The following is a 27722-nucleotide window of genomic DNA, read 5'->3' as shown; positions in this document are numbered from 1 at the left end:
CACACACACACACAAGCCACACATGCAAACATCCATACTCATATCTACACACACACACACACACAGCCACACACACACACAAGCCACACATGCAAACATCCATACTCATATCTACACACACACACACACACACACACACACACACACAGCCACACATGCAAACATCCATATACACACACACACACACACACACACACAGCCACACATGCAAACATCCATACTCATATCCACACACACACACACACAGAGACATGTGGGCAGAATGTGTGAGCCTTGACTGGTGATTAAGAGAGGCTCTGAGAGGGCAGCCGTGCTCTTTGTGTGAGGCAGTGGGGGGCCGCCATGGAGCCTGGCCATTTGGCCTGGAGCATGCTGTCTGCAGAGAGGGGTCACGACCCCTGAGGTTCAGAGAGCAGCGCTGCAGAACCGCTCTACTATCAAGCACCCCCGTCACTAACATCAACACAAATCTGCTCTGTGTGTGTGTGTGTGTGTGTTTGCGCACACAGTCACTTTAATCCCTGTTCTTGATTGAAAGCTCAGTGGGATCATGAATATACAAAGTATTTAGATTCTGCTGTGGTTTTGCATTACCATTGATTTCTTTTTGAAAGAAGTCGGAAGTTTTGTTGGTTTTTTTACTCATTTTATTGCCAAAAACATCGAATAACATGTTAAAAGAAGACAAAAGTTGCAGTGAAGTGTTTGACCGTGTGGTCCCTCGTGTTGGATGCGTGAAGTGAGTGTTTGACCGTGTGGTCCCTTGTGTTGGATGTGTGAAGTGAGCTGCTCTTCTATTGCCCTTTTAACAGGCTCAGACCAGGGTGAAGCTCAACTTCCTGGATCAGATCGCCAAGTTTTGGGAGCTGCAGGGATGTACGCTGAAAATCCCCCACGTGGAACGCAAGATCCTCGACCTCTACCTGCTCCACAAGGTACGCCCATGCCCCACCTCAGTCCACCCCTCACCATATTGCCCCTGAACCATCCTTGTGACGTCAGCCCTGCGAATAAACATTGGTTACATTGCAATTCCCTCTCTGGCATATTAGTGTGTGTGTGCATGTGTATGTTTATGAAAGTTTGGATGCACGAGTGTTTGTGTGGGTGAATGTTTTTGCATATGTGTAGTGTACACATTAGTGAACGTGTGTGTGTGTGTTTGTCTCTCCCTCCTCAGCTGGTGAAAGATGAAGGCGGTTTCGAAGTGGTGTGCCGTGAGCGGAGGTGGACGAAGATCTCTCTGAAGATGGGCTTTGCTCCGGGCAAGGCTGTCGGCTCTCACCTGCGAGCTCATTACGAGAGGATCCTCTACCCCTACCACCTGTTCCAGACTGGCGCCAACCGCCCCGTGAGTATCCACCCCCCCACCCCAGACATCACCCCTCACCACATCCGCTGCCAGGTGGCACAACCTGGCTGTGCCCCCGGGTGCCTGCTCTACGTGCCGACTCCTGGAAGCACTTTGGTGTAACAGATTTCAAGCCACAGAGTGACTAGGGTTTTGTTTTGTTTTTTCTTCTTTTTCTTTTGAGAAACTAGGGTTTCAAATACACCCTCTTTTACCGTGGGTCGTTACATAAGAACGCTGTTGAAATGCAGCCCAGATTTAGAGAACTGGAAGATGTGAAAACCGTCCTACTCCTGCCTGGAGGAGTGGGACTCAGCAGCTCAGGGTGAGGTGAAGACCTGCAGCATAATCACCATAAAACAAATACGAAGCACCCCGAGCGTTTAGAGACATTCAGATAGTGTTAACAGCACTGCCATCATTTAGCCTAACCATGTGCAGGCCAGCCTGCCTGCGGTCAGATCACTCTCGTTACCAGTGAAGCCCAGCACGTCCTCACAGTGCAGGTGGGCAGGTAATGGCCGTTCAGTACGGCCAGGTGGGCAGGTAATGGCCGTTCAGTACGGCCAGGTGTTTATGGGGAGGGGTCCTTAAAACTAGGCCCGACCTTAACACTTGCCTCCTCCTAACACACACAAACACCCTGGGGGTGTTCCAAGTGCGTCGTTTGGTGCCAAACCTCATTCAGTGTGTGATAAACCTCCTACTAGAAGAGCACCAGGGCCTCATGTTCCCAGCAAAACATGGACACAGAGTTCTTCTTTTAGAAGAGTTACCACCCTTTGTCTAAATTACTGATGCTTGTCAGTCGTCTGTCTCTGCATTAACATTAGAATCAGCATTGGGGAAAACCTGTAAGACCTGTAGGATCTAGAAAGGCAAGGTGTGTGTGTGTGTGTGTGTGTGTGTGTGTGTGCAGGTCCTTGCACCGAGCATGCACTGTGATGATCACATGATCGTCTGGCTCGCAGTGTGGGCGGGATTCAGTTGTGAACGTGTTTGGGGTGCGGTGTCTGGGATGCGGTGTCCACACAGTTGTGAACGTGTTTGGGATGCGGCGTCCACACGATACTAGAAAAGTATCACAATGCCCTCACACAAAAAACAAAACAATCTGATGTTTTTTGAATCGATACTTTATTAAAATAATAGCGTTCTGTGTGTGTGTAGACTGCTCCCACTGTCCATGCTCTTTGCACGCAGGCAAGTAGGCATGTCAAGCAGGCAGCACTGGGTTTCTGATACATCACGGATAGTGAAGGCAAACCAACAGGGACACTAAGGCCCCTTTAAAATACGCTAATGTAACTTGCAAACAACCTGTTTAATATTCGGGCAGTACTTCGGAAGTTCAATAATTATTTCTTAGATGTAGGATAGGCTACCCGAAATGTACTCATTAAAGCTCACAGCCTACCACCGAAGTCTTCAGTCTAATAATAATAGCAGCTTAGGATGTGTTAGCAAATAATGTTAACCATCAAAGAAATAGACGTGAGGTAGGAATGCACACACAGATACTGCATATTGCAACAGGTAATGGTGTATGTATCTGATGAAGACCTGAGTGGTTGAAACGTTGTATTTATTAACTATCAAAGAAATCCCATAAACACAGGAAGGCCTAGGGTAGCCTACATCAGATGGCCTAAAGATGCTGTTCTGCATAGTATTCAGTGACTGACTGTGTGAGGTGGAGTTGCTGAGGGACTCCGTGTGTGTGTGTGCGCACTGGTGGCAAGTCTGAGGGCCTGTGGCTCTGGGTTAATGCATCTCTGTGTGTATGCATATGAAAGGCTGTTTGTGATGCATGTGCCGTGTATCTCCGCTCCTCTTTGTCTGTAGTGCCAGCCTGTAGGGTCCCTGTGGGGTTTACTGGTAAACAGTTTGTTCTCAGCAGAATCCATTTGGCAGCCACCCCCACACACACACACACCGCCCATCCATAGTCTGTCCCTATGTTAATAAGCTGCTGCCCCCTCCACACACACAGACCCTATGTTAATAAGCTGCTGCCCCCTCCACACACACACACACACACACACACACAGACCCTATGTTAATAAGCTGCTGCCCCCTCCACACACACACACACACACACACACAGACCCTATGTTAATATGGTGCTGCCCCCATTGAGGCTACTCCGCCCCCCCGTCTCCCAAGTGCTATCCGCCACTTCCCCTCTGTGGTCACATGACCTCCCAGGGAGGCCGTTGGGCCGTGTGTGTGTGTGTTGGCAGACGGCTGGACCCAAATGGGCTCATTAATGTAGGGCTCATTTGTTGACGTGTTCTCAGGAAGGATGTTAAAATCTGCACACAGCCCCACTTTTTCAACAATCACGTCACAAGTGAAATAGCAGGGAAGCTGGATAAACTAAACTTAAAAAGCCTCAATACTTAGAATTACCGGTAGTTTGAATGTCTGATCATATCATCATGACCATTTAAATTATTTAACTGGAACGACATTAAATAGCATCCAGTTATAGTTTAAACAATATTTTATTCATACAGGGCAGGTTGCACCAACGTGGTTTAACTTTTAAACTGGATTAAATCATGGGTTAATGACTAATTATGTTGTACCAACCTTAAACCTAGTTTAAATTGAGTTTAAATTAAACTCTGGTTAAATTTAAATCCCAGTTAATCCCAGATTAATTTTCCACTTAAACCTAGATTAAATGCAAGTATGTTGCACCAGTAGTTTTAAACCCAGGATAAAGCTGGACTAGCAGTTTAATTTAAACCACCCCTGGAGGAGGTTTAAGTTAAAAGTTTTCAGTGGTACCAGGGATGTAGTGGAGGCTAAACGCAATTAAACGCAGTTTGTCCACCTCTGAACTGACAGAAATAGAGTTTATCCACCTCCTGATAGTTTATGGACCAAATGCAAGTTTTACAATTCCGAAATCACACTGCATTATCCACCTTCACAACAGTACACTCATCAACTCTCACTGAGACATTTAATACCATTGAACCATCATCAAACAGGCCCTGAATCTTTTTTAAACTCTTACACGGCACACACCTTGATCATGGAATTCATAGTTTACCCACCTATTTTTATTTTATCACTAAACCCCTGGTACCGAGTGGTAGGCTACTGACAAGATGGATTTTTGACAACAGCCATCTGTGCACTACTGGAGGGAGGGGAGATAGGTGGATACTGGGTGACGGTGGCTATGCAGGTCGCACATACCTGACATGAGGATGAGGAGGTGGAAGATATGCCTAAAAATGCTGCAAATTCCAATGGAAATGCTTTAAGAACATTGATTAACTTAGCCTATATGACAAATTACTCATCTAAACAAGGAGAAACTCATGGGACTTCTATTCTAAAATGCAATATTTATTAGAAATTAAAATATATTAATGGAAAAACAGTAAACAAACAAATATGTGATCTGGTTACATCATTTCATTAAGGAGAACCTCAAGGGAGTCCTGGGGTGGTTGGCTCATTTTTGCTTTTGATAAGTTCAAACTTCCTTGTGTAATAGCGTTTTCAATGTCCAAAAGAAACCGCTCCTTCTTCTCAATTCGCTTATTTTGTGGTGGGTAGAGAGCTTTTTGATGCTTCTCAGAAGGTCTAACAATACTGTCACCTATTAAAAACACACAATGGTATTCTCATTAGATCAGTTGCTGTTCTAGCACATCATTCACAACACTTCTACTTGTCATTTGTTTTGCATCATCACAACAAATGCTAAGAAAATGTCCAGTGCCGACTATAACAATCATATAAATGACAGCTACATCCACTCATCCAGTTGTGAGTAAAGTGAATGCAGAGATTCAACACTGCATAGGCTGCAGAACTTAGGGTATATGCACAAGTTATACATTGGGTACTTATGCGATATTTATTGTTTTGTTTTTGCAGAATATCAATCAATGCGATATTTATTTTTTTGTTTTTGCAGAATATCAATCAATGAATCAATATAATTTCTAGTTTAGTGTATAAAGTGAGTGGGATGTGTACATTGCAACTACAGGATTGGATATATAGCTCTTAGAAAATGCCAGCTAGCCTAGTTAAGGTGGTGTGATAAGAATGTCATAGTTGGCATGAAGTTCAATTTAACTACAATGCTCAAATCAGAGCTTGACTCATTCTTACAGACACAAATTCTGGAAACATATGAGAGACACTACAGGAGGTAATAGCCTTGCAGTTTTTTGTTGTTGTTATGACCAAGGACATGGGCTAACGTTAGCTTCTTGTTCATGGCCTAGCATAATAATGCCAACTTAGACCACCTAGCTAGCCAACACACCACCGACTTTCTTGCTGATTAACTTAACCTACGTTAACAAAATACTATCGTCATATAACACCGGTGTTCCGTTTGCAGACGATCAACATTAGCCAAGTGTGTATGGTGCAGTAATGTTAAAAGTTAAGTTAACGTTAGCGTAGCAACTTACTGAAGTCTGTCGTATCTAGTTCGTCTTCATCGTCGTGTTGAGAAGGGGAGCAATCTGATCCAAACAACATTCAGATCGTTTCAACCACTACGCCTCCTCCGTCTCTGAGGTCGTGCTGTCAGTTTTTTGTCTTCAATTATTTCCCCAAATGAGCCATAAGGGAAAAAAAATCCTCTGCCTTGCCATGATAACTGTAATGCATGTTAGGCGACCTTTACCGTTAAACATTTATGGCACTGTGGTCACAGTGATACAATGTAACGGCTACCGTCTATTGAAAAGTATCGAAAGTGATATGGGTACATGGTTTACAGTGATTGGTTTACAGATAGGCTATAATTTGGGGCCATTTAACATCGTGATTTGTTTACATCTTGTCAGAATCCATCATGGCGGACAATGAGTACAAATTAATCTTTTGTTAATCTTTGTTTAAACTGGATTAACTAATCCAGGGTTAAAATTAATTTGTGCAACGAGTCTCTGGTTAATTTAAACCCCTATTTAAACCTAGATTTACTAAACCTAGTTTAGTCCTAAACTAGGATTAATTTAAACCACGTTGGTGCAACCCGCCCACAATGTTTTAAAGGTTAGAAATGATAAAGTTTCCCCATTTTAAATAATGTAATTACATGCACGTTGGGAAGGATTTTGGTTATTGGCTTGGGAGTTACCTACACACTCAACTTTATTTAATAAATCAACACTGTTCTATAATAATACAGTATGCAATGTGCCTGATGAGAATGATCGGTAGTGCTCATCCAAAGTGTACTAGCCCCCATTAAAGGAACACGCCATTAATATTGCTCTTTACCTAGCTAGCCCATGCACTCATTAATACCCCTCTGTAGCTAGCTAGCCCATGCACTCATTAATACCCCTCTGTAGCTAATATCCCTCTGTAGCTAGCTAGCCCATGCACCCATTAATACCCCTCTGTAGCTAGCTAGCCCATGCACCCCCATTAATACCCCTCTGTAGCTAGCTAGCCCATGCACCCCTGGACTCCCCTGGGGTTTGCATGTCCTTCCCCTCGTCCCTGATCACTGAAGTAGTCCACCGGAGCTACGCTACTGCTTGGATATCTGTGCTTAGAGTTGCTCTCTCTCTTGCCCTCATTTCCTGGAAGAGCAGGTGTGTGTGTGTGGTGCACTGAAGATGACATGCCTTGTCTCTTGTGGATCTCTGCACATGCATGGAATTTGGTTATAATGTAGACATACTGATTCTGGTGAGTGTGTGTGTGTATACACTCACAATGCAGTTAAGCTGACCTGTCTTGTCGTGTGTGTGTGTGTGTGTGTGTGTGTAGGACTCTCAGAAGCCCACTCTGACCAACGACACCAAAGACAAGGAGTACAAACCCCACGACCTGCCCCAGAGGCAGTCCCTGCCGCCAGCCGAGACCTGCTCCATTGCACGCAGGGCCAAACGCATGAGGACCGAGGTGGGCACTCACACTCTTACACACACACACACACACACACACACATATGCAGGGCCAAACGCATGGTGAGCACTCACACTCTTACTCTCTCTCTCACACACACACACTCTCACACACACAAAGAAAACCTACAACCTTTCCAGCTGGACCCATGTGGGGGCACGTGCTCCTGAGGTGTTGTGTGTGAGTGTGAGGTGCTGTGTGTGAGTGTGTGTGTGTGTGTGTGTGGCGTCAGGCTCTCTGCTGTGTCCCTCGCTGCAGTTCTAACCTCCTGGTTCTGTGTGGTTCTGTTGACAGGGGGGCTATGTGAAGTCTGAGCCAGAGGAGTGTGAGAACAGGCCCAACCTGAGGAGGAGGATGGGTTCCTATGTGGCCAAATCAGAGCCAGCTAGAGAACCTGCACCGGCGCACTTAATCAGCACGGAGACTTTGGGTGGTGTGTTTTTAAAGCTTTTTTTGTGCTGTGTGTGTGGGAGATCTTAATGTGCTGTGTGTGTGTGTGTGTGGCTCTGACGAGCTTGTGTGTGTGAATAAGTGTGTGTCTAAGCCTGTGTGTGTGTGTGTGATCCTGTGTAAGTATGAATTAGTGTGTATCTGAGCCTGTGAGTGTCTGATGAGCCTGTGTGTGTGTGTCTATGATGAGCCTGTATGTGTGTGTGTGTCTATGATGAGCCTGTGTGTGCCTGTGTGTGTGTCTATGATGAGCCTGTGTGTGTGTGTGTGTGTGTGTCTATGATGAGCCTGTGTGTGTGTGTGTGTGTGTGTGAGACTCTGATGACTATGTTTTGCTCCCTGCAGTGAAAGTAATCCCAGTGCAGGTGAAACAGGAGCCGGTAGAGCTGAGCACGTCTCCTGGTGATGGAGAGAAGTCAAAGGTAGGGAACACAAGCGCATGCTCACACACACACATACACGCTCACACACACACATACGCGCCCACACACACGCTCACACACACACACACACACACACATACATACATGCTCACACACACACACACACACACACACACACACGCACTCATGCTCTCACACACACACACGCACTCACACACACACTCACATTCACACACACTTGGCATGTCAGAATATTGTAGAGACAGGATGTGTTTTGAGTAGGTGGTGTGTGTGTTGTCTCAGGTGGAGCAGTATATATGTCTGGTGTGTGGAGGTGGGGGAGAGGAAGATCGGCTGTTGCTATGCGATGGTTGCGATGACAGCTACCACACCTTCTGTTTGATCCCGCCCCTCCCAGACGTCCCCAAAGGGGACTGGAGGTGCCCCCAATGTCTGGCCCAGGTGAGTGTGTGTGTGTGTGTGTGTGTGTGTGATCTCTACACTGAGGTGCAGCAAGCATACTGTTAACACTCCTTTGAGCTACTGTCTACTGTAGAAACTAGAAATGTTTCTTGCCAAAATATACTGTGTGTGTGTCTGTCTGTGTGCGTGCTATGTTTCTGATCCATTGGTGTGTTTGTGTTAGTTATAAAGGTGTGTGTGTGTAAAGTTGCTGATCTGTTGGTGTGTGTGTGTGTGTGTGTGCGTGTGTACTCAGGAGTGTGGGAAGCTCCAGGTGGCGTTTGGTTTTGAGCAGGCGTCCAGAAACTACACCCTCAGGACCTTCGGAGACATGGCCGACTCCTTCAAGTCTGACTACTTCAACATGCCAGTACATGTACGTTTGACCACACACACACATAGTCGTACCCTGCTGAAGCCTACATAACAGAAGATTGGTGGTCCAGACTATTATTTTTCTGTTATTACACGCTCTTCACAAGGCAAGTAGAACGCTCCAATGACTTGAATGTGATTTCCCAAAGTTCAAGCGGTCATTATTTCTTGGGAAAGGACCTGAAAAAAATAATGACCGCTGTCAATGGCAACGGAATTTGTGCTTCTAATTCGGGTATTTCATATCACTACGCAAGGACTGGAACTTCATTCAAAAGTGAAAGCAGACGGTTGATCAGCTGTGTTCTAAAGAATGTTTGATTCAAGTTCAGCGTGTGTTGCTGCGAACTATTTGTTTCAGCAAATGCCACGATGAACGGTAACAAATAGGCTAGGCTATGTAGGCTAAAGTCATATCGTGGGGAGTTTATTTCGTTTTGGCAAGTAGCCGTGTAATAAACGGGATAATGTATGGAACGCCGGTCATTATGGGAAAATAAGTCCCTTCAGGGCGGAACAAGACTCCTCCGCTGCGCGTCGGAGTCCAGTTCACCCTGTCGGGACTTATTTTCCCAATAATGACAGGCGTTCTATACATTGTCCCTACATATTTTCAGTGTCTTTAAGCTTTTCAGACCCCCTAGTATTTCCTCCGGACATTATGTAAATGTGCTGTGTCTGAGCGAGGAGTAGAACATGCGGTTAAAATTCACACCTAGTGAGAGGCGTGTTGGTGGCGTTTCTTTTCGTGCGTCCATGTGGTTAGATCTGACTTAAATGCCAGTGTTATGATGGAGTGGCATAGTGCTGTCCAGAAAATCTCCGACCTGGATAGATGCAGACAGCACGGAGCTACTGTCCATGAGGGCATACAACATTTTGATAGAACACCTGAAGGAGCGTTAAGAACCGTTAGCCTCCAACTGCATGGCAAGGACAAAGCGAATTCAGAAGACTGGATCATCATAAGCAGAAGGGCTGAAAAGGCAGTAGCCTACAGCGGCGTCGTTGGACGACAATAACAGGAGTATTTAATAAATTGTTAGCCAACACGGTTTTCTGTTCATTGATAGCCTTCATGACCTGCTGAGCTCGCTGATATTTGCTGAGCAGAAAATGAAAACGAAGAAAACCCAACTTTGTTCCAAGCTCCTTACGTAAATGCAATAGACACATGGGGAGAGGATGCTTTTGGAAAAAATAAACCATGAAAAAACGAACAACTTCACTGTTATTAATGTTAGTATTTTGTTTGTTGCTTAAAAACGTTGTATGATCTTGCTCACATACAAATACTGTAGGCTAGGTCAATTTCAAGTGCGCACTTACGTGACTAGCCTACTTCAAGTATTAGCCTATGCACAATAGATTTCTCTTCTTTAGCCTACATAATGCATAGGCTACATTTTGTAAACAAAAGCAGCTGTGACAGGCAGCGGCCGCGATATATTCTGCGTCATATCTCGCATCTTGTGAACTCTACAAGCCCCACCCCTCACTTTCGACAACCACACAGAGATTCTGTAATATGCGTGTATGTCGTTCACACATCACGATCCGTATAAGGTCAGTATTAGGTCCGCAGGTTAGCATCATATCTGAATCATCCGAAGGGTAGGACCTCCGTTTGACAAACCTCCTCATATACTCCGGAGGTTGTATCTGAAAGCGCTTTTTGTGTGTGTGTGTGTGTGTGTGTGTGTATGTGTGTGATACCTGTCCAGTAACTGTGCTGTCCTTTCCTGCCCAGATGGTTCCCACGGAGCTGGTGGAGAAGGAGTTCTGGCGCCTGGTCAGCACCATCGAGGAGGACGTGACAGTGGAGTATGGGGCGGACATCGCCTCCAAAGACTTCGGCAGCGGCTTCCCCATCAAGAGCGCAGCTTACAAAGCCACCTCAGAAGAGGAGGTACATATATCTAGCACCTAATGCCTTACCTGCGTGTGTTTGTGTGTGGTGTGTGGTGCTCGCGTGTGTGTGTGTGCGTGCGTGGTGGAGCAGTGGTATCGGTGCCAGCTGATAATCGGTCGGAATTCGACTCCCGCTCCGGTCATTGTTAGTCCATGTCCCTTTGGATAGAAGTGTCTGCTATATACCAGTCACTTTACTGACCACGCAAGCAATATGTAACATGAATGTATGGGTCCGGTATGCATTGGAGCCCTCTTGAGCGTCGTGTGTGTGTGTCTTGCGCAGCACTACCTAAGCAGCGGCTGGAACTTGAACAACATGCCGGTGCTGGACGCGTCTGTTCTGACCCACGTGACTGCGGACATCTGCGGCATGAAGCTGCCCTGGCTCTACGTGGGCATGTGCTTCTCCTCCTTCTGCTGGCACATAGAGGACCACTGGAGCTACTCCATCAACTACCTGCACTGGTACACACACACACACACACACACACACTACGCGTACTATGCTAACAGTCTTTAAACTTGTGTTGCTTTTTTTGTGAGGGGGTCTAATCTAATCCCTGTGTGTGTTTGTGCGTGTGTGTGTGTGTGTGTTAGGGGGGAGCCCAAGACGTGGTACGGAGCTCCAGGCTACGCTGCGGAGCAGCTGGAGGGGGTGATGAGGAAGCTGGCCCCCGAACTCTTCGAGTCGCAGCCAGATCTGCTGCACCAGCTGGTCACCATCATGAACCCCAACACACTGATGAGTCACGGAGTGCCGGTACACACACACACACACACACACACACACACACCCCCACACCCCTCGTGCAGCAGTTGGTTTTCATTAAGTACCCAAACACTCTTTTAAGTGCAGAGGGTGATGTAGCTGGATTAATCCCAGTTGGAGTGCTATTTGGGGGATTTGCACTTGTGTAACCCATTTAGAGGCTGGAAGGGAAGAGCTGTTTAGATGCCTGCACTGTTTCTCACTCACTAACAGCCGAGTGAAACGCACGCACGCACGCACGCACACACATGCACTCACCCTTCATACACCCTAAACAATCCCACTTTTATTTTAATGGTGAACTTTGAAATGTGTGGACTAGTTCTACTTTCACTGTAATAGTTTTTGGCAGAAACTTGACCTGTTATTGACTAGGAGATATCCTCTATCCTTTCACTTTGTAGACTTTGCTCCCTGCTCAGGACTGGCTGTGAGAATTGGCCTCAAGCAAATATTAGAGTTGTGTGTGTGTGTGTGTGTTAGAGAGGGAGGGGGCGGGGCATTTGCGTGTGTGTGTGTAAACGGATACAGATTCAACCACTGACACTTTGTATTTAAATTTAAATGTTGCTTTATCTTTCAGATCTATCGGACCAATCAGTGCGCAGGAGAGTTTGTCATCACCTTCCCCAGGGCCTATCACAGCGGCTTCAATCAGGGCTTCAACTTTGCTGAAGCTGTCAACTTCTGCACCGTGGACTGGGTGAGACACACACACACACACACACACACGCTGACAGTTAAGCAGAGTCCATTCCATTATAGGCATCACATTAATGGTGAGTGTGATGCTCATATCGTTGGTTGTTTAGTTCTAGCTGGTGTCCCTTCCCTTCAGCCTTGGGAATGAGGAAAAGAACTGTGCCCACCACTTACACACTACAGCCATACTGCTCTGAAGTTTACGTGTGTGTGTGTGTGTGTGTGTGTTTGTGTGTGTGTTTCCCAGATGCCCATGGGCCGTCGCTGTGTGGAGCACTACCGCTCTCTGAGCCGGTACTGTGTGTTCTCGCACGACGAGCTGGTGTGCAACATGGCGGCCAAGGCCCAGCAGCTGGAGCTGGAGCTGGCCTGCGCCGTGCAGAAGGACCTCAGCGCCATGATCAGCGAGGAGAAGGGGCTCCGCGAGAGGGCCTACAAGATGGTACACACAAACACACACACACAAGGAGAAGGGGCTCCGCGAGAGGGCCTACATGATGGTACACACACACACACACACACACAAGGAGAAGGGGCTCCGCGAGAGGGCCTACATGATGGTACACACACACACACACACACACACACACACACACACACACGAGGAGAAGGGGCTCCGCGAGAGGGCCTACAAGATGGTGCACGCACACACACACATGCATATACACTCACATATTTTGTCATAACCATATCCAACATCACTAATGATGTTATTCATGATTTCTGGATGTAGTTAAGAGATTATTTGTGCTGCATAAAGCCTTTAACCTTAAGATGCACACTTGTGCATGTGCTGCATAAAGCCTTTAACCTTAAGATGCACACTTAAGATGCAGAACAATGTTTTTGCACTCAGTGCAGACTATGCGAGGGCTGGCCAGTCCGTGTGTGAGTCTTGCATTTTCAACTGTGTGTGGACACTACAGGGTTTCCCGCAGGAAATGTGTTAGTCAAGGTGGTAGGTCGTTGGTCCGGGGGGGGGGGTCTTTTTTGTGCGATACACTACAGACTCTGTATATTTAACAATTATTTATTAAACACTACATTATAAATAAATAACCAGCTTCTCAAAATAACAGTTAACAAAGAACAAAGTAACAACACCAAACAAACTATACAACAGTATACAAATATTTCAAAATATTTGTGCAATTGTAACAAAGACTATTACAAACTATAGAACAAGTGCAAAAGAAAGTGCAAAACAACAAAATGTGCAAATGTGATCAGTCACTACTTATGGCAGAGCTGACAACTAGCATTGTTACAAGCCATCCTCCTTGACTTTAAAAAGATCATTTCAAGGGCCCTTTGGTAATTGCACTGTTTTACTATTGGACCATTAATGCTTATCTTCATGCAGGCTGTCAGACTGTTGACCTGCAGCCTGTTCCGCAAGTCTGTCCTGATCTATACACCGAGAGTGAAATGAAGTTTAGATCATTTTATAGTTTTGTGTAATATGGCATATCACATATGTAAAGATGATAAAATCTGATTATTTTTCGATTCATGACCTGTTTCTTCTTATTTTTTAATGCGTTCTGCAGAGAAGGGAGATTGACGTTGGTCACGGTTTGGAATGAAAGGGAGAAAACGGGACAAAGTAACACGTTTTTTTTTTTTTTTTTGTTGTTGTTGTTTTTTGACGACGTAGTTAAGGCGGCAGGCTTGTTTTGCCAAGGCGGCCGCCTTGATTGCAAAGTGCTGCGGGAAACCCTGCTCTACATAGTGTGTGTGTGTGTGTGTGTCCCCTACATAGACTATGGTCCTGTCTCATGTGCGTTTGAAGCCTTTAATGTGTGTGTGTGTGTGTGTGTGTGTGTGTGTGTGTGTGTTTGTCCTAAATAGACTATGGTCCTGTCTTGTGTGTTTGAAGCCTTTAACACGTGTGTGTGTGTGTGTGTGTGTCTCTCAGGGTGTGTGGCAGTCTAAGCAGGTGGACTATGACGAGCTGCCTGATGAGGAGCGCCAGTGTGCCCAGTGCAGGACCACCTGCTACCTGTCCGCCCTCACCTGCCCCTGTAGCCCCGCCCAGCTCGTATGCCTGCACCACATCACACACCTGTGCTCCTGCACCCCCACAGGATACACACTGAAGTGAGTAACACACACACACACACACACACACACCCTATTCTACCTACACAGCCTTCATCAATGGAAGCTAGGGCTGTCACTTCTGAAATGTTCATTGAATCGATTGTAAAATCGATTTTCTATGTCTAAAGACGTTTCCATTTCCAACGCCAAATATAGGCCAATCCACAAACAACTAACAGGCATTAGGATGAACGTAAAGAGGGCGCTTGTAGACGCACCAGCCAGCCAGCAATATTTCTAATGATGTATTGGCGTGAAGTTTCGTGCACAACGACAAACAGGAGTGCAACATTCTCGAAAAACAATAGGCAGAGTGGACTGCCATAACATCAGTGAAAAAACATTACTGCAGGCTTCAACGTGGCTGTTTACGATTAAAAATGTCAAACAAATTTTGCCTATGTAGAACTCACGACTGCACAGTTTACATACCGCTTTGTCCTTCTCCATAGTTCACCCAAAACCCGAAGTGCTTCCATATCGAACTTCTCAAGTTATTAGGGCTTATCAGTCGCCTCTCATGTCGCACAGGTTGATCACGTTGTCCTCCATTTTTTGGCAAAACACCAGCAGCACAGCAGCTGATTGAAACGGCTGTTTCCAGTGCGTAAAATTGGTGGGAATTTTCTTTTTGGCTTTCGTGATGCCTACTGCACTTCGGAATTCTTTATTTTCTTTTGCTGCTTGTTTGTGGGTTTTGTTACATCTATCTTTTTTATTTGTTTAAAATGAAGTGTACATATTTGGTCACACTTTATTTGACACATTATTTACTTAAAACATGACGTTTGTGTTTGTTTGTTGTTAGTTGTAAGTACAAGCTGTCGGAGCTGAATCCGATGCTGCAGGCGGTGACGCTGCGGGCCTCGTCGTATGACGTGTGGACGGCTCAGGTGAAGGGGATGTTGGAGGCCAGAGGAGACCAGAGGACAGGTGCGTTACTGCGGTAACCGCATCACAGCACTTTACTAGTCCACCTTGCAGCATCATAACACTACATAACACTACATAACATTACATAACATTATATACTTCATTCATTCAGCCACACACACACATGTATGAAGTTATACACAAACATGCCTAAATACATACATGCATAAATACATACACAGACATGCAGGATTAGAGCATTGCACCATCTGGGGCGATTAGCAAAGTTTAAAAAAAGAACTGTGAGTGTTATACTTTATTCATAAAGTTTTTATTGACACTCAGGAGGATTTAGCACCCAGTTGAGATGACACTAAGGTCTTGAGGTGTTGACATTGCACCATGTAAGAGATGATGGTCATTTTGATCCCACAGATGAATAGAGACCCAGTCAGATCAATAGTATGAAAAATCAGTAACAGAGTTTTATTTACAATGATGCGCATCAAGGGAGAGACAGCATGACTTCACCTGAAGATCCATCAGCTGCTCTAACTAGACAAGGAAATAGAGATGGCGTTGGTCATCCCATCTCACATGGACTACACTAAATCAGACTCCTGGCAATCCGGAGCAGATAGCTACGGACGCAGCCATGCAGAACAGTGAAACACTGCAAAGTCATAATATTCCCTCTTATCTAAATACGGTCACACACAGATATACACAGGGACAGTACAGATATCATACAGGCATTACATAGAATCATACTTTTAGTGTCAAAGTGACCCACTAATGAGAAGTGCAGAACATATATTGGAATATTGGACTTAATGTTCTATTCAGCTTTCTCTCAGAGATAAGACAGGATTTATAATCCTAAAGAGTGTGTGTGTGTGTGAGGGAAGAGATGAGAGTTTTGTATCTGAAATCAGTGGTTGGGTTCTGTAGTGGTATGTGATTTTGAACTGTGTGTGTGTTGTCAGACCTGGATGAGTTCCGCAGCAGGATGGCGGAGTCGGAGCGGAAGTCGTTTCCGGACAGCGAGCTGCTGCAGCGCCTCCGTGTGGCCATTCAGGAGGCCGAGAAGAGCGCCGGCGCTGCCCAGCAGCTGCTCAACGGCAAGAGGCAGACCAGGTACACACACACAACACGCTGCCCAGCAGCTGCTCAACGGCAAGAGGCAGACCAGGTACACACACACACACACAAAACACGCTGCCCAGCAGCTGCTCAACGGCAAGAGGCAGACCAGGTACACACACACACGCGCACACATGCACACGCACACAGACACACACAAAACCGCGCTGCCCACCAGCCTGGCCTACTGGTTAGAGGCAGACTTGTAACACGGCGGGTTGCCGGGTTCAACCTTGACCAGTAGGCCCACGGCTGAAGTGCCATTGAGCAAGGCACCTAACCCCTCACTGCTCCCGGTTCGAACCTTGACCTGTTGATGCAGGCAGCTCACTGCACCAGGATTAGCTCACTGTGTGCTTCACCTCACTGTGTTTACTGTGTGCTGAGTGTGTTTCACTAATTCACGGATTGGGATAAATGCAGAGACCAAATTTCCGTCATGGGATCAAAAGAGTATATTTACTTTATTACTTACACACACACACACACACTCTTCACTGCTGGTTGTGTGTATGTGCAGGTATCGCTCAGGAGGAGGGAAATGCCAGAACCAGGTGACTGTGGAGGAGCTGAGAGCGTTCGTCACACAACTCTACAACCTGCCCTGTCATATCAGACAGACTCCACTCTTAAAGGTACACACACACACACACACACACACACACACACACCTCAGACACTACACACAACTCTACAACCTGCCCATCATATCAGACAGGTTACACCAGTACACCAGTGGTTCTCAAACTTTTTCTTTCATAACCCACTTTGATCAAGGGGGCATTTTCGGGACCCACCTGTCCCTCATCGCTCTAAGAAAGTGGTAGGTCAAGCTTAAAATTGTCAAATTTATTGAAATAACGAAGTTCTAAATATACATCAGTAACAAATAACATCAGTTCAAAAATAGAGAAAATAAAAATCTAAATCAATGACAAATAACATCAGTTAAAAAATAGAAAAATAAAAGTGCAATAGTGTAAATCTTTGCCTCAAAAATAGTCGGAGTTCAAAACATAAAAAAAAAAAAAGGGCCAACTACAGGCTACCACTGTTTTATAACTTTGTTTCAATCTATCACAAATACGTTTAGCAATGTAAATGACCAAGTGTATGCCTCATCACTGACTTAGTGACTGCAATGGGCCTGTTTGGCACTGCACATCTTTTCAAAACGTGGTTGCAGGCCTGATAATGCCACTCAAGTTGTGTTCAATGTTGAGCTTAGACCTGTACTTTGTTTTCAGTGTTGCAACAGCTGCAAACCCCATCTCACAGAGATAAGATGTAGCAAAGGGAAGAAGAATGTGCACAGCTCTTCCCACTTACTGCTTACTCCCTCTCCACTCCTAGCCAGAATAACTCCGTGTCTGAGCTGTACACCTCAGCCTTAGTGTTGAGTCAGAGGTCAGCTCAATAAATTGGTCCTCTTCAGCAGAGTTAAAATCAGCTGGTGCTGCAGATACAATATTATGTATTTATTTATATTATAAGTTAAACACACACATTTCTGTTTTCCAGCAACATATTAGCAATAGGCCAATATTCTACAGCATTGTTCAATATTCAATAAAATACCAACCTGCTGGCTTACTTGCGTGAGTGGGGTGTGTAGTCTCTAGGTGTCGGCGTAATTTGTTGGGTTTCATGCTATTCGCTGCTAGCGGTTTTAGGCAAAGAACACACATTGGTCTTTCCTCTGCCCCTACAGTCACCACTGTGAAGCCCAGTGCAAGGTATTCATCATATTTTCGTTTACATTTATTTTTGTTGGCTCAGCAGTCTTTTTAACCACTGGTACTGAATCAGCAACCTTTGTATTTCCTCTTGTCACAAATTTATCCATCTTAACTCCGACCCAACTACACTTACATTCTTTGAGAAAGTTTGTGTCATTCCGCTGCAATTACAATTCCGACGTCAATCATTATTTTCGGACTATGGTTCCAGGCATAGGGCATTTTAATCTAATTACTAATAGGCTACGAGTCTAGATGACATTGTTTGAGTGTGGTTGTTTTGTGAGATGGAGGTGTATGATCATTATTATCAATAAAGGAAGGCCTAGGCTACAGATAAAAAAAAAAAATGAAAAAAACTCCTGTTTTTCACGTCAGTTCGCGCCCCACCTGGCATGTCTCCGCGACCCAGTAGTGGGTCGCGACCCACAGTTTGAGAAACGCTGGATTACACTGTTAAAGGTACACACACACACACACACACACTCGGACATGACCTGCGTGTGCCATGTCACATCAGACAAGCTCCTAAAGACCCTACTACTAGTGAAAATGGTGTGTGTTGGGAGATAATCCAAATCTCTCTGTGTGTGTGTGTCTAGGACATGCTGTCTCGCGTGGAGGACTTCCAGCGGCGCTGTGCGGGCGTCCTGGCGGCGGAGCTGGAGAGTGTGTGTGTGGCGTCCATGCAAGCTCTGCTGGACGAGGGCGCGGGCTTCGACGTGGAGCTGCAGGAGCTGTGTGTGTTGCGTGAGCGCGTGGAGCAGGCGCGCTGGGTGGCGGCGGTGCGGGAGGCCTGCGCACACACACACCCGCTCACGCACACACACACACTCACGCTGGACAGCATGCGCAGGCTCATCGACCAGGGCGTGGGGCTGGCCGCACACGCGTGTGTGGAGCGGAACATGGCGCGTCTGCAGGAGCTGCTCACCGTGTGTGAACACCAGGAAGAGAGAGCCCAGCTACTGCTCACGGCCAGGTGAGATACACACACACACACACACACACACACACTACACACACACACTGTGTATGTATATTGTATATGGGATTGTTAATATATGGGTGGGACAGGCTGAACTCGTGTGTGTGTGTGTGTGTGTGTGTGTGTGTGTGTGTACAGGTCAGGTTGCGCACGCGCACACACACACACACATGCTCTATGAAGCACATTTCCTGTGTGTTAACCTCATAACTAAAGAAATCTTAAAAAAAATTGCAACAAGGGAATTAAAGAGAAGTCATTTTAATGCGGTGGCTTTAAAAAGTGGTATATCACCTTGTTACTTCTTTAAAAAGTATTATTAAATCATATAAAAGTAACATAATGCATAAGTGTTGGGCTGACTTAATTATGCCCAGAGGGGTTAGCTGCACTCTACTGCTCCTGTGTGTGTGTGTGTGTGTGTGTGTGTGTGGGAGGGGAAAGTGCAGAGTTGGCGTTTGGACTGAAAGCAGCTTCCGGCCAGATTAGCTGGATCAGCCCTCCATGGGATTGTTCACTGGGCCGGCACCATCCCCTCTGTCTGCCACACACACACACACTCTCTGTCACACACACACTCACTCTCTGTCACACACACACTCACTCTTCTAGTCACTGGTCGACCACCCAGTGAAATGAACAAGGCCCTAATCTTGTAGAGATCCTCTAGGAGAGTAAATATCCTGTTGGCACAAGTACGCACACACACACACACACACACACACACACACACTTCACAGATCTTCTATCACAGAATGATCAGATAGTCAACTAATGTTGCCTAAAAAGGCACTATGTCTATCCATGTGTCTGACTCTGTGTGTGTGTGTGTGTCCCAGACCCCGCCACAGCCTGGCCACTCTGGAGGCTGCGGTGCAGGAGGCCGAGAGTGTTCCTGCCTTCCTGCCAAACTGCCTGCAGCTCAAAGACGCCATCAGCAAGGCCAAGGACTGGCTACAGGAGGCCGATGCACTGCAGGTGTGTGTGTGAGAGAGAGTGCCTGTAGGGGAGCCTTTATAATAAGAGACTCCTTCAGAAAACTAAAGATCCTGTCCTCTTGTCTGTTGGTCTAGTGTTTTATTGAGTACACTGGCAGAGGTTTATAGGAGCGTATATAAAAAATGTGTGTGTGTTTAACTGGGTGTATATGGATTTTGTGTGTGTGTGTTTAAATGTGTGTGTTTAACTGGGTGTATATGTATTTTGTGTGTGTGTGTGTGTGTGTGTGCGTTTAAATGTGTACGTATGTTTAACGGGGTGTATATGTATTTTGTGTGTGTGTTTAAATGTGTATGTTTAACTGTGTGTGTGTGTGTGTGTGCATGCGCGTGCGTGTGCACGTGCGCGTGCGTGTGTGTGTGTGTGCGCGTGTGTGTGTGTGTGTGTAGCTGGGCGGGCGTGCCCCTGTGCTGGCGTGTCTAGGGGAGCTGGTGGGCCGTGCGCGGGGGATCCCCATAGCGCTGGAGTCTGTGGCTCGTCTGGAGGGGCTCGTGGCCGAGGTGCAGGCCTGGAGGGAGAGCGCCACCAAGACCTTCCTGCCCCCCACCACACACTACTCACTGCTGGAGGTACACACACACACACACACACACACCTGCACCACACACTACTTACTGCTGGAGGTACACACACACACACACACACACACACACACACACACACACACACACCTGCCCCTTGCCACACACTACTTACTGCTGGAGGTAACATACACACACACACACACACACACCTGCCCCTTGCCACACACTACTCACTGCTGGAGGTAACACACACACACACACTTACATTTATTCATCTAGCAGATACTTTTATCCAAACCTGCACTGCTGTGTACACACACACACTGCACAAAAAATGCCATATAAAAAACAATGCCATATTTATTCATTCACTTGTGTTTGTGTGTGTGTGTGTGTGACCAACCTTGTAGGTATTGTGCCCTCGCTGTGAGTCCGGTGGGGGCTCCCAGAGGTCAAAGGTGAAGCGAGTGAAGGAGACGTCGCCCCCCCTCCGACGAAACAGAATGGACTCCCTCAGTGACGTGGAGAAATCACTGTCAGAAAGCAAAGACACCGCATCAGCTGTAAGACTCAGACACACACACAGAGACGCACACAGAGACGCACACAGAGACGCACACAGAGACGCACACAGAGACGCACACAGAGACGCACACAGAGACGCACACAGAGACGCACACAGAGACGGCCCGTTTACACAAAACCAACGGGTGTGTTTCTTCTTACCGCTTTCACACCTTTAACGATTCCGGCAAGAAAAAAAGTCACGTTGACCCACAGAGGTGAAAGTGGCTAAAGGTGCTGTAGTGCATATGCCAGACCAGTGGATGGCGCCGTGACGGCCGTGCAGAGACTTCACATTTAATTTGCGTAGAAGACAAAACATTGTTTAACAGTTTGTTAAGCAGTCGCATGAAATAAGGAGACTACAGAATTCGGTTTTCAATTAAACTGTCAAACGGAGCACCACTGGAGAAAACATTAACATGCTTTAGTCATGGGTTGTAGTAAGCTAATGCTGAAGTTAAAGTTAAGCTAGCGTGTGCTTCTAACTTAGCCACAAAAGGCTGATACATTGTGCACATAAATCATGACGGGGGGGGAAAAAAACATTTTAATATGATAAACAAAAGGTTTGGTTTGTTCTGACAAGCGGCGTGTCCGGTCGAGTGTGGTGGCTGAGTTGAGGGGTGGGACTATGTCGTTATAAAATTGCCGGCTTTGCCGTTTACGCGGCAAAAGTTAGCAGGCGGTTTAAAAAAAATCCCACTTCGGAAGCCGGTTACAAAAACTATCGGTCACAGCCTCCTAAAATGCCGGGGTCGTGTAAACGCCTAAAGGTCTAACTGATAAGCTAAATAAAAAAACAGCGCCGTGTAAAAGGCCCCAGACACACACACACACAGACAGACAGTCTGATGTAGATGATGAAGAACTGAAGGTAAATTGTCCTGTAAAGTTTATGTGACAGTCACAAGAGTGAGCACTGACAGGGTCGCAATCTTTGTCCACCTTGTTGTGACTAACCTCCCATCCTGCTGTGTGTGTGTGTGTGTGTGTGTGTGTGTGTGTGTGTGTGTGTTCCAGATGGCCACGCTGGGTGAGGTGCGTGTGAAGGAGCTGGAGCTGGTGTGTGCACTGCGCAGCGCTAACGCTGCTAAGCTGCAGCCCGGTGTGGACGCCTCGTCCCTGCGCGTGTGTGTGTGCCAGTGCGCCCCCTCTGGCGGCATGCTGCAGTGCGAGCTGTGCCACGACCTCTACCACTCCAGCTGTGTGCCGGCGCCTCAGGACCCCTCGGGCGCAGTGGACGGGCGTCCGTGGCTGTGCCCGCTGTGCTGGCGCTCAGAGAAGCCGCCCCTGGAGCGCGTGCTCCCCCTGCTGGCCGCGTTGCAGCGCATCCGCGTGCGCCTGCCCGAGGGCGACGCCCTGCGCTACCTCATCGAGCGCACCGTCCAGTGGCAGCACCGCGTCCAGCAGCTCCCCTCCGCCACTCCGCAACGCTGGCCCGCCAGCAAGAAACACACACACGCCGCTGGGGACACTTCCACAAACGTACGTCAAGCGAAATACATAATCATGCATCAGCTTTCTGCTGCTCTACGAGCCGCTTTGATACCCACAAGTGTTGTGTCCTGTATGTGTTACATTCTTTAGTCAAGTGAAATACATATGCATCAGCTTTCTGCTGCTCGCTTATATTCTTTAGTGTGCCTTGTGGTCTTTAGTGTGTGTTGTGATCTTTAGTGTGCCTTGTGGTCTTTAGTGTGTGTTGTGTTCTTTAGTGTGCGTTGTGGTCTTTAGTGTGTGTGTGTGTTGTGTTCTTTAGTGTGCGTTGTGGTCTTTAGTGTGTGTTGTGTTCTTTAGTGTGTGTGTGTGTTGTGTTCTTTAGTGTGCCTTGTGGTCTTTAGTGTGCGTTGTAGTCTTTAGTGTGTGTGTGTGTGTTGTGTTCTTTAGTGTGTGTGTGTTGTATTATTTAGTGTGTGTTGTGGTCTTTAGTGTGTTTTATAGTCTTTAGTGTGTTATAGTCTTTAGTGTGTGTGTGTGTGTGTTATATTCCTCATGTCGGCTGTGTGTGTGTGTGTAACCTGTGCGTTGTCCGTTGTCGTCCTGCAGGGAAGGCGTCTCTCTGGGAAGAGTCAGAGTCAGTCATCCCCGTCTCAGGAGAGGAGCAGCTTCTTCATCGAGAAGCCCAGCATCCTCCTCAACGGTCAGCAGAAGTCCATGTGCTAATATTGTGTTTATGTGTGTGTGTGTGTGTGTGTATTTGAGAAGCCCAGCATCCTCCTCAATGGTCAGCAGCAGTCCGTGTGCTAATATTGTGTTTAAGTGTGTGTGTGTGTGTGTGTGTGTGTGTGTGTGTGTGTTTGAGTTTGAGAAGCCCAGCATCCTCCTCAACGGTCAGCAGCAGTCCGTGTGCTAATATTGTGTTTAAGTGTGTGTGTGTGTATTTGAGAGGCCCAGCATCCTCCCCAACGGTCAGCAGCTCTCTCCTCAGCAGCACCAGCCCATATATAATATTGGAAATGTGGAAAATGGCAGCATTGTGTTTTAGTGTGTGTGTGTGTGTGTGTGTGTGTGTGTGTTTGACGCATATTTGTCTAATGTGTGTGCATGCCTGTCCTATTTGTGTATTGTGTGTTAATGTATGCGTGTTTGTACATACCTGTCGTGTGTGTGTGGTTGTCTGATGCACACTTATGTGTATATGTGGACTCGGAGGAGCAGGTCTTTAATGTCTTTGTGTGTGTGCGTGCATGTGTGTGTGTGTGTGCGTGTGTCCGTGCGTGCGTGTGTCCGTGCGTGCGTGTGCGTGTGTCCGTGCGTGTGTCTGTGTCCGTGCGTATGTGTGTGTGTGTGTGTGTGTGTGTGTGTGTAGGCGAGAGCGCGGAGGTGGAGCAGCTGCTCGTGGAGGGGCTGCTCCTGCAGGTCACACTCCCTGAGCTCCAGCAGCTGCTGCTCACACTGCAGAGCCCTGCCGCCTGCCACGCCCCCCCCAGCCACTGCGACCACCTCTACTACGCCCCCCTGGACAAGAGCCCGCCGCACGCCGCCGCACAGGTCAGTCCATGTGATGTCTCTGAGCCCGCCGCACAGGTCCGTTCATGTGATGCGGTGACTGGCTGGTGAAGGTTGATGGGAATCCTGTGCTGATCCTAAAGAGTTTCTGTAGGACAGATGTGAAGGCTTCAGTTAAAGCGTGATGCTGTAATGACCAGCAGTGAAGCTGACCACAGGCACAGCTGTTGGGGAAGATCAGACTTACAGCCAGTTTAGAGAGTGTGTGTGTGTGTGTTCCACAGGATGTGATGTCACGGAGCAGGAAGGAGTCAGTGAGCAGCAGCGGGGAGAAGCAGAGCAAGCGGCGTCTGGAGAAGGAGGCGCAGGAGCCACAGGAGGTGCAGCCCAAGAAAGCGCAGAAGAAGCAGCCCAAGACCACGGCATGCATGCGCGGCCTTGAGGAGAAGAGGGAGGGCGCAGGGGGAGGAGGCTGGCATGGCAGGAGGCTGACGGGGCGGCGCCAGGAGGGAGGAGGAGGCGGCAGCGCCAGGGGAGGCGCAGGGAGGCACGCAGCACTGGCTCCTCCCCTCAGAGCTCCCTGGAGGCGTCCGGCTCAGACGACTCGGAGGACGAGTTTGCACGATGCGCCTCCGTCCACTGCCAGCTGCCCGAGGGAGAGGAGGTCCGTTACACACACACACACACACGCGCGCGCGCGCACACACTTATATACACATATTCACACACGCGCGCGCACACACTTATATACACATATTCACACGCACACACACTTATATATGCATATACACGCACACACATATATATATATATATATATATATATATATATATATATATATATATATATATATACTAGGGCTGTCAATCGATTAAAAAAATTAATCGAATTAATTACATACTCTGTGATTAATTAATCTAAATTAATCGCATATATAATTTTTGCTGTGAGTATTTTAAATATTTAAATTCAAATGAATCATTGAATAATCAGCATTAGTGACATTAAAGTTCAAAAACTCTTTTATTATTACTTTCACTGTTCAAATAATGGCCATAATAATCTATAATATGACCTAATATGCTGAGGAAATCAATTCAAAAGTGCTTCGGGAAGTTTTTTTCACATGTAAGGCATTTCAGGCCACAGATATAACCTAGGGGACACAATGAAAATAAATTAACACTCCCCTCAATGTCAACACTATTTATTTGCATTGATGTGGAACTTTAGAGTTGACGAACTCCGGTGATATGCAAATTCCTTGTTGCAGACATTGCAGAGGACTTTATTTTAATCAACATTTTATTTGTATCAACACCATCAGGCCGTTTTTTAAGAGTAAATGTTCCCATCAATGATCCAGGCAGCACATATTCTCTTTCTCTCTCCTTCATTTTACAGTCTAATGGTTACTGACTAGAACGGCTCGGGGTCAAAGGTCATACGGAATCGATTAATCTGCACTATTTTTTTCTATCAGTTATTTTTTCTCAAATTAATTAATCTAAATTAATCAGTTATTTTGACAGCCCTAATATATACACATATTCACGCACAGACACTCACACTTATACACATAATCACACACACGCACGCACACACTTATATACGTATATACACGCACGCACACACTTATATACACATATTGACACACACACATACGCAAACTTATATACACATAATCACACACGCACGCACACACTTATACACATATTCACACACACACACACTTATATACACATATTCGCACACACACTTATATACACATATTCACACACACACACTTATATACACATATTCGCACATACACACTTATATACACATTCACGACACAGACACACGCACATTTATATACACATATTCACGCACACACACACACTCACCTAAATATGCACATACCTACACTCACATACATACCATCACACCTTTGGACACAACAAATGCAGATTTCCACACATCCATGGACAGTGTTGTATAGACTCATGCGTACACACACACACACACACAGTGTTGGGCTCCTGTGGGGAAAGCCAGCCCTGATTCCTGGAGAGAGAGATCATTCCCTCTGGAGGAGTTTGCTCTCTTGCATAATTAACTATTTCTTCTAATCATTGCATTACATATTTAGCAACCACTTTTTTCACACAAGCTATTTTTGGCCCCATGACCCACATTGTCCAGCTATGACGACTTGCGAGTAGCTTTTGAGTTCGAAGTTCGAGATTAAGATGTAATTTCGATATAAAATTGAAATCGTGACACCCCTAGTGTGTGTGTGTGTGTGTGTGTGTGTTGTATTCATACCGAGTGGTGTGTGTTTGCGTGTGTGTGTGTGTTGTATTCATACTGAGTGGTGTGTGTGTTTCCTCAGGTGAACTGGGTGCAGTGTGACGGCAGCTGTAACCAATGGTTCCATCAGATCTGCGTGGGTGTGTCTGTGGAGGAGGCAGAGCGAGACGACTACATCTGCTCCAGCTGCGCTGCCGACAACCACTACGGCACGCCATGAGGACCAAAATACTCAACAGACTCACTTTTACACAGCAGCTTGGCTTTCAAGTGTGCTTCTGATGCCCTTTACCCCTCTTTAACTCTCTCCCTCTCTCACACACACACACACACACACACACACACACACACACACACACACAGAGCCGCTTCCTGCGCTGCCTTTATGAGCTCCTTCCCCACTGAATCTGGATGGACTGTTAAGTAGAGTATCACTGCTCTCAATCTTTTGTATTCCAGACCCTCTGTCTGTCTGTGTGTGTGTGTGTGTGTGTGTGTGTGTGTGTGTGTGTGTGTCTTTCCCTCGTGTGGGAGTGAATGTGGCGGAGTGGAGTGGAATGGCGTTCCCTGTGGTGAACCCAGTCCAGCTCCACCGTGCCGAGCCGCGTCAGGCCGAGCTGCCTCACGGTCCATCACCCTTTTTCACCGCACCAAACCACACAAATGTGACTGTACACAGTTTAAAGAAATCTGAGTTATTTTCCAATCCTCTGCTTTGGTACATGTATTTGAATAATATGAACTTTGTTCCTGATGTAGTATAGCTTTATTTATCTTAGCAATAACTGAACTGGATGCTCCGGGTTCAGTAGCTATGGAACGGCATTTGGGCCTGTGGCTTTGTGAAGTAGACGTCATTTGTACAGATTGCTGAATTTCCCCTGTAGGGCCTGTAGCAGATGGACGCGTGGAGATGTGGATATTTTGATGGGTGCACCTTGACTGGGAAATGTTGTTTCCACTGTGGAATAAAAAATGATTTGCTTCCTCACATGTCTCTGTGATGTCTCCTGTCCGCCATTTTGCAAAATCATTTTGTGATGTAACAGATTCCCACTACACTTCACATCAAGGCCATGCTAGACTGATGTCTTAGTCAGTGCTCTGGGTAATACTCGTTAGTGGTAATCATTCATATACCGGTAGCTGCATTCACCATTAATATTCTGCATAAATTAAGTAAAATGGAGTAATTCTTTCAGAGTAAAATGTATATCGAATTGACTTACTAG

At 46.5% G+C, this 27722-nt stretch overlaps 1 protein-coding gene across 1 annotated transcript in view; it reads left to right on the top strand.

The window, feature by feature from the left end:
• The window catches only part of kdm5ba (lysine (K)-specific demethylase 5Ba), a 31304-nt gene extending 3823 nt beyond the window's left edge, over nt 1-27481 (top strand). Inside the window, exons 3-28 of the mRNA XM_048255529.1 lie at nt 813-935; nt 1181-1351; nt 7121-7255; nt 7553-7691; nt 8054-8130; nt 8395-8553; nt 8810-8929; nt 10679-10837; nt 11126-11307; nt 11440-11602; nt 12195-12314; nt 12561-12755; nt 14232-14413; nt 15225-15349; nt 16276-16426; nt 16953-17067; nt 18774-19153; nt 19999-20137; nt 20548-20727; nt 21093-21245; nt 22270-22734; nt 23296-23389; nt 24059-24240; nt 24483-24669; nt 24702-24862; nt 26573-27481. Coding sequence (XP_048111486.1) covers nt 813-935; nt 1181-1351; nt 7121-7255; nt 7553-7691; nt 8054-8130; nt 8395-8553; nt 8810-8929; nt 10679-10837; nt 11126-11307; nt 11440-11602; nt 12195-12314; nt 12561-12755; nt 14232-14413; nt 15225-15349; nt 16276-16426; nt 16953-17067; nt 18774-19153; nt 19999-20137; nt 20548-20727; nt 21093-21245; nt 22270-22734; nt 23296-23389; nt 24059-24240; nt 24483-24669; nt 24702-24862; nt 26573-26710 — 4395 coding nt within the window. The 3' untranslated portion in view covers nt 26711-27481. The remainder of the gene's footprint in view (nt 1-812; nt 936-1180; nt 1352-7120; nt 7256-7552; nt 7692-8053; nt 8131-8394; nt 8554-8809; nt 8930-10678; nt 10838-11125; nt 11308-11439; nt 11603-12194; nt 12315-12560; nt 12756-14231; nt 14414-15224; nt 15350-16275; nt 16427-16952; nt 17068-18773; nt 19154-19998; nt 20138-20547; nt 20728-21092; nt 21246-22269; nt 22735-23295; nt 23390-24058; nt 24241-24482; nt 24670-24701; nt 24863-26572) is intronic.
• Nucleotides 27482-27722: the final 241 nt, after the last annotated feature.

Source organism: Alosa alosa, chromosome 10, assembly GCF_017589495.1.
Source record: "Alosa alosa isolate M-15738 ecotype Scorff River chromosome 10, AALO_Geno_1.1, whole genome shotgun sequence".
Classification (NCBI taxonomy): Eukaryota; Metazoa; Chordata; class Actinopteri; order Clupeiformes; family Clupeidae; genus Alosa; species Alosa alosa.
This window is presented reverse-complemented; position numbering and strand designations above follow the sequence as displayed.